Genomic DNA, 12,011 nt, shown 5'->3' on the forward strand with positions numbered 1-12,011 from the left:
CTGTGACAGAAAGGGAGAATGTGTGTTTGGCAATGCTGGCATTAAATACATCCATTTTGTCTCTGTTTGTACGGCTGGTTTATCTAGCGCAGCAATATTTTTATTATATTTATTTAAAACATGGCTATACCACCCATCATGGGGAAAAGAGAGTTTTCCCAGGATGGCTTACAATTAAATGCAAAATGCAAAATGATGCTGTAAAAGTCACCTTGCAGAGCAGAGAGGCTTCCAAAAGGAATAACAGTATGCATTCTGCACTGTGAGATAAAGTTTCCTTGATTCATGGTTGCATTCATGGGTCAGAGAACAAGCTGGAGTGGCTGAGGCAGGTCAGATTTGTACTTTCCTGATTGCAGGCGTCTCCCATAAGGCTTGGATGTAGCGGTGCTGGTTAAAAGTGCATGAGGAGGTCTTTCAGCCTGTGTTTGATACAACACAGTCTTTCAGAGCTGGTATTATCTGTTGTGTCACAGGCTATTTATGGCTCTCCTCTTAATCTCACAGCACTTAACGAGCCCGAGTTTTTCTGTGAGACTGCCTCTTCTAGACAAATGCAAGTAACCGGACAGCAGAGAAATTCCTTCTGCCAGCCCAAATATACGTAAATTGCATTGAGCCAGAGCTGTATTTGCAGGGCTGTCGGTCAAGTAGGGAATATACCATCGAGGATCCATTGCTTCCCGAACAGCATGAAGAAAATGGAGCATGCTTTGCATACGCGCTGACAGCGGTCATCCTCTGTTGGATTTTTTATTTTTTTTAAGAGATCTGTAGCCTTCCCTGGATGCTACCGTTCACGTTGCAGTAAACGTTTGCATATATCGGCGGCTATACATAGGGGGCTCAAAATCCATCCTTTTCCTTGTGGTTTCGGTTCTGTATGACAAACTGATTTCTTTCCATTCTCAGATTCTCCAGGAAGCAGGGCTCCAGTGTTCCCACCGGGAGGAAAAGCAACGTCTGCAAAGCCCTTTTCACTCCCAGGTGGCGCAGGGCGGTTTGCAGGCCCTTCTCCCGGGCAAAGAACTGCCGTTCCAGAGCCACAGAGGAGCCGAATGCCTCCACCGAGACCTGACCCTGGTTCCAGGGCCGATATGGGCGCTCCTCCCGTGCCAAATACTCCAAGGCCTGTCCCATCAACGCTGTACAACCGAGGACCCCCTCCTGTGCCCGGAGCCAGCAGGCAAGTCAGCTTAGGCCTCACACCTCCGCCTTTCCCCGGAAATCGATTCGGAGGGTCCCTCCGCCAGTCGTCGCAAGGGGGTCATCCTCCTCCTTTCGCAAACAGGCCTCCTCTTCCTCCGGCCCCAGGCAGGCCGACAGAAGACAAGCCTCCGCCGCCGCCACCCCCAGCAGGAAGCAGGCCACCTCTCAACCGGGAAGCTTCCTTGCCCCCGCCTCCTCCACCTCAAAACAACAGGCCTCCGGTTCCTTCCACGCCTCGGCCATCCTTTGGCTCTCCGGTCCCTCCTCCACCACCTCCAAGCAGGCCAGGCCCGCCTCTGGTTCCACCGACGTCTGGCGGAAATGATGAGATGCCGCGGCTTCCTCAGAGGAATATCTCGCTAGCGTGTCCTTCTCCGCCGAGCCTGCCTGGCTCTTGTCGCTCTGGACCTCTCCCTCCGCCACCAGGAGAGAGGCCGCCACCTCCCGTCAGAGACCCGCCCAGCAGATCAGGTGAGGATCCCTGCGTTCTTCCAGTGACAACGTGAATGCCCTAATACATACACTTGTACCTCATGTTACGTTCTTTCAGGATACGTCCTGCGGCGACCCGGAAGTACCGGAAAGGGTTACTTCTGGGTTCGCCGCTCGCACATGCGCAGACGCGCAAAATGATGCCACGTGCATGCGCAGAAGTGGCGAATCGCAACCAGCGCATGCACAGACGTGGGTTGGGTTCTTTTCATGTTGCAAATGGGCCTCCGGAACGGATCCCGTTCGCAACCAGAGGTGCCACTGTCATGCAAACATTGGGGTGAAGTGAGAAGGGGACATAATAGCAGTGTATAAAATTTAGCACGGCGGTGTGTGAAATTTTGTGTGTTGTGTAGCTAGAGAATTTTCCATGGATCTTCCAAATTGCTGTTAAGATACCCTTTGCTTCAAGAGAGAAGTTAGAAAGCTAATACAGAAAGACAGCAAATACCCGCCTCTCTGCTTACAGATAAATGGCCTCTTGTTCCTTCTGTGTAGGATGTTCTCGAGTATGTCTCTGGTATGTTCTATGGTGTGAGTCATACCTTTCAGAATAAGAAAGGGCAATGGGCCCCTGTTTCGAAATGAGCCTCTCCACCCCCATTGTTCAGCCCAGACACTGAGGTCCAGCTTGAGGGCCTTCTGGTGGTTCCCTCACTGCAAGAAGTGAGGTCACAGGGAACCAGGCAGAGGGCCTTTTCGGGAATGGCACCCGCCCTGTGGAACACCCTCCAATCCGATGTCAAGGAAATAAACAACTATCTGACTTTTAGAAGACATCTGAGGGCAGCCCTGTTTAGGGAAGTTTTTAATGTTTGATGTTTTTTCACATTTTTAATGTTCTGTTGGGAGCCGCCCAGAGTGGCTGGAGAAACCCAGCCATATGGGCTGGGTATGAATTATTACAGTGGTACAGTTCCGGAGGTCTGTTCTTAACCTGAAACTGTTCTTAACCTGAAGCAGCACTTTAGCTAATGGGGCCTCCTGCTGCTGCTGCGCCGCCCTTGCACGATTTCTGTTCTCATCCTGAAGCAAAGTTCTTAACCCAAGGTAATATTTCTGGGTTAGCGGAGTCTGTAACCTGAAGCGGATGTAACCTGAAGCATATGTAACCCGAGGTACCACTGTATTATTATTATTATTATTATTATTATTATTATTATTATTATTATTCCTTTGTTCTTTCATATCCAGGACCCCTTCCTCCACCTCCGCCGCCAATAAGCAGAAACGGTAGCACTTCACGGGCTTTGCCAGCTACCCCACAGCTTCCTTCCAGAGGCGGGCTTGATAAACACAGAGGCGGACCACTTCCTCCTCCACTTCCTCCTGACAGGCCTGCTTCTGGAGCGCCTCCCCCACCACCGCCACCTTCGTCCGCCATGCGAAACGGCTTCCAGGATTCTTCATGCGATGGTGTGTGTTAAGTTGTGGGTGAACATATCAGATGACACAGCGATTCTTCAAACAGCTCTGGTTTATTCAGAGGCATAACAGAACTGAACTGAAGGGTTCAGCCAGCCTGCTTATATAGAGCTCCAGTACACGTAACTGTAACAATTTTGCTAAAACTATCCAATCACTGGACGTCACTTTCGATCCCTTATTTGCATAACTAGCTACAGTATCCCCCTGCTGGCCCAGGGTGAGAACTTCAGTACATAACAGTGTGTGTGGCAATCACCCTGCAATCCCAATTTTCAGAGCAGGATTGCGTGCGCCCAGCGACTTCCGTGAATTAAGCAGAACATCTGCAAGAATCCTTGCGTGTACAGTTGCGCGTGGGGAGGGTTTTTCTCTCCGTCTGGGTGGAACCCAGGGTTTCCTTCAGAGAGGGAGAGAACTCCATCCAGTCACGTGGGAGACAGCTCTCCACTGCTGTACATGGAAGAATTTGCAATTTTGCTCTTCCGCCCTCTTGATATGCTCTTTTGCAGTGCTTTTTTGTGTGTGAGAGTAAAAGAGGTGTCGGCACTCACCATGAAGTTCTTAACAGCAAGTGCCACACTTTTAACATCACCTACATGTCTGGTTATTTTCAAAAACTTAGAAAAAGTGGAGTTACCCAATTTATCAGGAATTAACTGCATAAACACTGTAATATTGTGGGCATGGGCGTAGGCGGGGGGGGGGGGGAGAGGGGAGCAGTTTCCCCCCTAAATCCTCAAAAAGCATTAAAAATACTTAAGAAACTGAGGTTCTGCCCCCATGTCCTCTCTTTGGGAGGATTTTTACATTTTTAAAACTATTATTATTATTATTATTAGTAGTAGTAGTAGTAGTAGTAGTATTATATTTTGGCAAAGTAATAATCATACATAAATAAGAATAAAAATTTGCATCCCACCACCAAGTCCATTCCATTGTAACTATACAACCTCCCAAGATTTTTACATGTTAAAGGAAGTGTCCGTGATCTCCCAAAAACAAGCTTAGCAACTTTTTGAGACCTTCTTTCAGGGGGTGGGGTGGGTGGGGAGCTCAACGACTGTTTAATGCTTCAGTGCAAACGTTTTATAATTTGCTACCAAAATTGAGGTAGTCCTTAATTTTTTTTTTCTCAGGCTACAAATTCTTAAAATGGAGCAAACCTGTTCCTGTGCCAGTTAAAAAAACCATAGACCATTTGTAATGCTTTTTTTACTCAAGTACCTACCTTTTGAAGAGGACTTCGTTAACCGCAAGGATTTTAAGGAGCCCTTCCCACACGCTTGCGGGTGGTGACATTTTGATAACACCGACACTGCAAGAATGTTGTTTGGGTCCCAGGTATTGTAGAATGATACTAGGGGTGTGCACCCGATTCGGATGAATCCTGAGGTCAAGTGGGATGTCTTGGACAGATTTTTGGCTTGTCAGAAGTGAAGCGGGATTTGTATGAGGTAGCACAAATCGAATCAGAGGCCCCTGGAAAAATCCCGTCTTTTAGTTGGGTGGGGTAGAATGCGTGTGCCCTTTTTGCGTTAATGCAGATGAGCACTTTTAGTTAGCAGTGCTTTTTTTTCTTTTTGGTGTTGTATTATTATTATTTACCAATTAAATTTGTATACCGCCCTATACCCACAGGCTTCAGAGCAGTTCACAGGATAAAATAACAATATAAAAACAGAAAATACATAATTAAAACAAAAACAACCCAATAACCAGCCCCCCAGCACATTTCAAAGGGGCATTGGGTGACAATCAACCAAAGGTCTTCTTAAAGAGGGGCGTTTTCGCCTAGCAACCAATAAATGTATATCAAAGGCAACAGGCAAACCTCCCTGCGGAGAGCATTGCACAAATGGGGAGCCACAGCAGAAAAGGCCTGTATCCTTCAGGGCTACTGCACTGGGATGAGATTTGGATGCCTTCTTTACAGTGGCTCTGGTCCAAAATGTGGTGATTGTGGTGGACTCAGGTTCAATGCTTGGCAGTTGGCCTGTAGTGTCCCTCAAGGTTCTATCCTGTCCCTCCCCACCCCACTCTTTTAAGAAAGGTGGTCCTGAATTTTAGGGTTCAGTGACACCAGTATGTATATGACACCCAGCTCCCTCTCTCCTTTCCATCTAAATCTGAGGAAGCTTTCTCAGTGCTATTTCAGTGTCTGGTGTCGGTAGCAGACTGGATGAAATTAAAACTTAATCCCGGCTAGACAGAAGTGTTCCTGGTCAGTCAAAAGGCGCAGGTCAGGAAATAGAGATTCAACCCCGTGGTGGTTGGGATTGCACTCCCCTAAAAACACAGGTGCGCAGCTAAGGTGTGCTGGATTCAACCCTGAGCCTCGATGCCCAGGGTTCGGCGGTTGCCTGTGTATAATATGACATTGCAGAAAGTTCTACAAAGCCTGTTCTTGTTGTGTTTTCTCCAGATGAGTGGGAGAGCAGATTTTCCTTCCATCCTATGTCTGACCTGCCACCTCCAGAGCCGTATGTGCCAATGAACAAAAGCTACCCCAGTAAACTAGCAAGGAATGACAACAGAAGTAAGTATTCTTTCTTGATGTGCTTGGTAGCAGAGCATTTGGGGAGCGATCACAGAAGTTATTTAAAAAGTGCTTTGAGCACTCAAAAATCACTACGTACATGTGAAAGGTTGTTCATGTTATTAAATGACACACCTAAATTGCACAAGTGACCACAGAGGGGTACTCCTAGACCCTGTATTTAATGGCTTTGGACTGTATTTAGTTGTGTTGTTCCACTCATGGAAGGTTCTCTGATCTAGAAGAGGTTTCTATGAACAGAAGGGAAAAGGCGGCAACTTTAGTTAGTTTTCCCTCTGAAAACATCTCCCTTACCCAAATCTGTACTAGCTTGCAGTGGTGAGAGGAGGCCTTAAACATGAGTCCCAGTATGGATAATGTCGTTGTTCTTTAGTCGTTTAGTCGTGTCCGACTCTTCATGACCCCATGGACCAGAGCCCGCCAGGCACTCCTGTCTTCCACTGCCTCCCGCAGTTTGGTCAAACTCATGCTGGTAGCTTTGAGAACACTATTCAACCATCTCGTCCTCGGTCGTCCCCTTCTCCTTGTGCCCTCCATCTTTCCCAACCCTGGTCTTTTCCAGCGAGTCTTCTCTTCTCATAAGGTGGCCAAAGTATTGGAGCCTCAGCTTCACAATCTGTCCTTCCAGTGAGCACTCAGGGCTGATTTCCTTCAGAATGGATAGGTTTGATCTTCTTGCAGTCCATGGGACTCTCAAGAGTCTCCTCCAGCACCATAATTCAAAAGCATCAATTCTTTGGCAGTCAGCCTTCTTTATGGTCCAGCTCTCACTTCCATACATCACCACTGGAAAAACCATAGCTTTAACTATACGGACCTTTGTTGGCAAGGTGATGTCTCTGCCATGGTTTATCTTAGCATGGTAGCAAAAGGGACTGGGGAGGGCCAAAATGGCTGTGAGCTCCTCCTCTCCAGTCCACCAGTTTGCATGGTCTTGCTAAGCCTTGTGGCTTACCATGTGCAGTTTACATTTTTCATTAAAATTAGGTTGGAGTAGATACAGTGGACGCTTGGGTTGCAAACGTGATCTGTGTGGGATGCACGTTCACTACCCGCAGCGTTCACAACCCGCAGCTGCGCGTCTGCACATGCTGCAATTCGGCACTTCTGTGCAAAACGCGATTTAGCGCTTCTGCGCATGCGCACCTGCCGAAACCTGGAAGTAACCCATTCCGGTACTTCCAGGTTTCGGCGGTCCATAACCCAAAAAAACGCAACCTGAAGCGTCTGTAACCCGAGGTATGACTGTAGTGGATTTTCTTAGACTTGAAAACAGTACCAAAAATAAATAAATATTGTTTCTCATTCGTGCAGGTGTTCTCTCTTTTTTGCCATTTTTTACTTTTTGCAAGTTTTTGTGGTGCTTGAAAACCCTTCAAAACCCACCTGACCAGCAATGTGTCTTTTATAAATGAATGCCCACATCTTTGGGCAATGATATGGGTGCCATACTATTATCAGTTTGAAATAAACAACTTCCCCCGCCCACCGTGTATACATGAACAATGTTGTAGGCTAGCTAGCCACACGTTTGTAACAGCTACATGTAATTACGACATAAAATATTTTTGTATTGTTCATATCCATCCATCCAATACTAGTTCAATGAATAACAGAAGAGTTTTTTAAAAATTGAATGGGGATGTTTTAACTGAATATCTTGAGCATAAGCTTCAGTGAATAAAAAAATAAGGTGAAATCTCTTTTCTTTTGCCTTTTAGGTGGATCCAGTCGTAGAGAAAGAGGTGCTCCACCACTTCCACCTATTCCAAGGTGAAGTGGGACTGTTGACCTCTTTGGGGATGTGACTGCTTTTCTGAAATTTCCCTTGAACCCAGCAGTCTTGTCAAAAGATTTCCTTTCATGCCGCACTTTTTTGGAAGGGGCTGGGGAATCCCACTCTTGGTATCATTTTCAGATCAAGCCGTCAGAATCCTGCTCAGGTTATTCCTGCCGATTTCCACCTTGGTTCTACAAATCAAAGATTTTGTGAACTGTAATCCAAATCCCCATTTATGGGAATTTTAAGTTACTTTGATATTAATGGGGACTTGGTTCCAATAAGGTGCTTAATATTGGGGGAGTGGTATATTATTATTACTATTGTTACCTTGAAAACTGTCTTGCAAGGCATAGTGGGGACTGTATAGATCACATTTTGGAGCTCAGTCAAAGTCTTGCCAGTACCATCAAAAAGAGCCAAGACTTTCAGCTTGTCTTGTGGGACAATAACATTTTACAAAATTCAAGTCTCTGTTACATTAACCTGAAACATAGCTTCCTTGACAACCTTCTGTATTTCTTTCCATGATAAATATGATTCGTAGCACTCCCCCCCCCCCAATTGCAGTCTTGTCTGAGATTACTGATCAAATTGATCAAATTAGTTTGACGATTAGAGGTAGGGGGAAAGAACTACATGGCACAACTTTTAATACATTCCGTCTCTGGAAAGAGTTGGGATTCATTGTGTGTGACATTCTTACTCTCTCTCTCAGGCAATCTGCTAAAACTTTAATGAATTGTAGTCCTTCAGAGACCAAAAGAATGTTGCTCTGTGTTTGCCAAAGCATCAGTAGCAACTTTTAACAAATCCACCGAAAATGCCTATGTCACAATTCAGGGCAGTACGTGCACGGAAGCAGGCTTCCAAGCATGTAAATCTAGCTGGAAGGAGGGAGGTGTCTACAACCAAATACTGTGTACACAGGTCCTCCCTTCCGTCCCAGACGCAGGGACCGTGTGCTCAGAAGATCTCCATTTTCTTTATTAAAAAAACAAACAAACAGCTAAGATCTTGCAGGTGGACTTTTCAGCATTGGAAACTGGGGTGTCTTCTAGCCAAACAGCTGGATTGGTGGAGTTTCATATTTTGGAAGAAGAAGAAAAAAGAATTTGGGGCTTGCGGGTGCTACAAAACAACAAGATTCAAGGTGTCATTGTCATCTTGGAAGTTAAGTTCTTCTTTTGCTAACAGTTATGCTGTTGGGCTTTTCCTCTGGGGTGAGTTTTACCCCGTGGTTTCTGAATTGGTGGTTCTGCAAAATGAATCGTTGTAAAGCTCTCTCCTTTAAACTATGCAAGGCAAATATTCAAAGTTAGTGTACATAAGCAACAATAGATGCTAATAAGACTCTTTCTGTGGCTTTCTGCTAACACTTCTGCCCTGAGCTTCCATTTCTTTCATGGTACCATTGGAACTGTTCTTAGCTATGAAAAGATTTTTTTTATTTTGGCTCCTGTGTGCTGAAGACACTCCCCTCTCCTTTGATGTGGCAGCTGTTAATCAAGCATCCAGCTGCAAGCAGGAAGTGTCCGCAAGAGCCATTTGGTTGACCTGTTTCAAGCTCTTTCCTTTCCATGAGGTGCAAAACAGCTGGACAGCATTTTAAAGTGACGGCTTTGTTGCAAAGTTTCATTACTTTTCGCAGGAATTTTCTTGTCATTCTGACAGTTGATCAGTGCATTTACTCTTTCACAACCGATTCACCTTTACACACATGAGAGAAATGTGGTCCTTAATTGATTGAGAATGGAATGACTATTTATGGAAGCTCTGAAGATGGCTCTCTTGTACACATTACTATGCAAATTGGAGACAGAAGGATGACTTTCCTGGTGATGCCATGAATGAAAAAGTGGGAAGATGGAAGATGTGTATTAGAGTATAATAATATCCAAAGTTAAGTTGTGGTGGAACAGTTGGAGCAAGATTTCCTTAGAGATGCACATGAAAAGTATACTTAGATCTTTGGGGAAGATTTGAAGAGGAACTCAGAAATATTCACAATGGTGCAGCCAAGGTTGCACTTTGCTTTAGACCAGAGGTTCCCAAACTGTGGTGGTCCATGAGCTTCATTCAGGTGGTCTGTGGCATGTCTGTGAAGAACACTTACAATTTGAATTTAATGGAATTCAGATGGTAATAATAGTAAAGTACAATATAAGAAATAAAAACAAGCCATAAAAACTCAACTAAAGCTCACACTGCAATTGTAATTGCTCGTTACAATTGGTACAGCAGGCAAATAATAATAATCAAGAGGTCTGCCAAGACCCATAGCAATTATCAAGTGATCTGTGGGAAGAAAGTTAGGAAGCCACTACTTTAGACTATGTGCATTCCCATTGATGATAAATAAAGCAGGCTGGAGCTTTAGGATGGAGAAACATTGCTTTGCATTTTCAATCTGTCTGTACAGAAATATGTATGTAAAAGCTTTTTTATGACTTTTTCATTAAAAGGAAAAAAAAGTTACTGCGTAGCTTTAGGTCTTATGTTGAGGTGCATTCCATGAGCCCCTCTTGTGATGGAATACTTGCAGTTGAATATTTTCAGGGACCCAAAGATTCCACCCACACAGGTCTCGTTGCAAAATTGGAAAGACCTTTTTTCAGCCATAAGCACAGCAACGTCTTGCAATACCTTTTGGGATCAAGCATAGTCTACAATAATAATGGATTTTTCAGCAGACTCTTTTCCTATGCACTTAACTTTACATATATGCAGTATTAATTAACAGTTCCAGTTTCAACTCAATTAGTATTGTGTGTATTATTATTTTTTTAAAGCAGGATGTAAAATGTTAAATTATTACGTTTTTGTTCCTGGAATGGAACACTTCAGCCTTCTGAAGAACAAATGAAGTACAAAGTTTTACAGTGGGGATTTAAAAAAATAATTTTAAAAAATGTTCCGGAAGCTGTACATTTTGTGTAAGCTGATTTAAGAGCAAATTCCCTCTTTGAATATCTTGATTAAAGATGGCAGAGAGAAATTGACGATACTGCTTTCAACTGATCGCTCAAGTTAGAAATTTGGTTATGCAATAGAGTGGAGCTGGTTGCATTATCTACTCCTTGTTGCTGCCAATGGATTATTCATTGAGTGAGTGAAGTTCTGGAGCTGTGTTCTTCAGCTAGTCAGTCTGGATCTTTGCAGTGAAAAAGCTTGACAGCAAGGAACAGCCATGTAATGAAAAGCGAGGTGTCAAGAGGGCAGACAAATGAAGGAATAAGCATGCAGTGGTTAAAATTTGGTGATTTCACAAACAACGTCCGCTCAGAAACTCTCAGGATTATGGTATTTAGAAACTCTGTGATGTGATTTCATTTTATCCTGCCAATTGTCTGTACCATTGGCAAATTAATTCCCGTGCAATATTATCTGAAATTCTAACCAAAGCCTTGGCATTTAGAATGCAACGTGGCCTTTTAGAGAGAGAAGCAAAACCTGGAGCTTCCGTCTTCCTCAGAGGATAACATTTTAGCACTTTCTCTCCAATAGGAATCTTCCTTGGTGTGTGTGTGTATATGTTAAGTATTGTCAGGAAATACTTCAAAGGAAAAACAATAATAGGACTTGTTTGGTGTAAAGCATATTTCTTTTTCTTTCACCAGATACATTGATAGAAGCAGCATTTTGAAGTTTAGCATATCATTTTATTATAGACATTTTAGAGTAAATATTTATTTGACTATGTACAATGATCAAACAGCAGAAAGCAAAAGATTCTTCCCAGTGGTGCCTTACTGCTACTTAAAAGCCACTTTTAAAATATCCAAATGGCTGCTGTCTTTTTTAAAACAACAACAAAAATTAGATCATGTTCCCACAGCCCCCAGAATTTCAAATATAAAATTGTACTTTATATATGGTGTAGTGTTTGAGCCCCATCTCTTTTCCTATTGGTTGTCTTAACATCTAACCCTGATGCCCACTGTATAGAAATATTTTGGATTTCAGTAAGACTTGTTAAAATACTCTTTTTGGTATGTATATTCAGGCAAGTTACATAGATCAAAACAACTTCCAAATGAATGAGTTTAAGACCGAGGTCTTAAAATGAGCAAAAGTTTTAAACCCTACAGATGTTTTTATATGTGAGAGAATGAATCAAATGGATCGTGAACTTACAGAGCAAGTTCCATTATATAATACAGAGCTTTCTAAACGTTCCCCATGCTCCTCCCGGGACTGGAAAGGGGTTCTTTACTTTAACCTCTTGTTTACTAGTAAAACTGAATTACTGTGTCATGATGCATGCCTAAAAAGTGTTGTCACCAACATGGAAAGTTTGGAAACCTCTGATATAATACATACTCACCACTTTTTTTATATATGAGATTGCACAGGTGTATTAGAGTAAAACAATGCCCATAATGTAAATAAGATTTTTTTCTATTTGACTTTGCTTTGTGTTATTAACATGCATATCTTAAAATATGTTATCACTGTGACTCAAATTGTGAGAAACCAGGTAACAAATAAACTCGTGTCTGTCCAAAGCAAAAATAAAAATAAAATTGGAGCAACTGTTTGTGT

The 12,011-nt window shown here is 43.4% G+C and overlaps 1 protein-coding gene across 2 annotated transcripts in view; it reads left to right on the forward strand.

The window, feature by feature from the left end:
* WIPF1 (WAS/WASL interacting protein family member 1) overlaps positions 1-12,001 on the forward strand; it is a 64,028-nt gene extending 52,027 nt beyond the window's left edge. For both annotated transcript variants that reach the window (XM_028749260.2, XM_028749265.2), the window contains exons 5-8: positions 913-1,680; positions 2,896-3,117; positions 5,552-5,665; positions 7,408-12,001. In XM_028749260.2, coding sequence (XP_028605093.2) covers positions 913-1,680; positions 2,896-3,117; positions 5,552-5,665; positions 7,408-7,463 — 1,160 coding nt within the window. In that variant the 3' untranslated portion in view covers positions 7,464-12,001. The remainder of the gene's footprint in view (positions 1-912; positions 1,681-2,895; positions 3,118-5,551; positions 5,666-7,407) is intronic.
* Positions 12,002-12,011: the final 10 nt, after the last annotated feature.

This window comes from Podarcis muralis, chromosome 1, assembly GCF_964188315.1.
Source record: "Podarcis muralis chromosome 1, rPodMur119.hap1.1, whole genome shotgun sequence".
NCBI classification, from domain to species: domain Eukaryota; kingdom Metazoa; phylum Chordata; class Lepidosauria; order Squamata; family Lacertidae; genus Podarcis; species Podarcis muralis.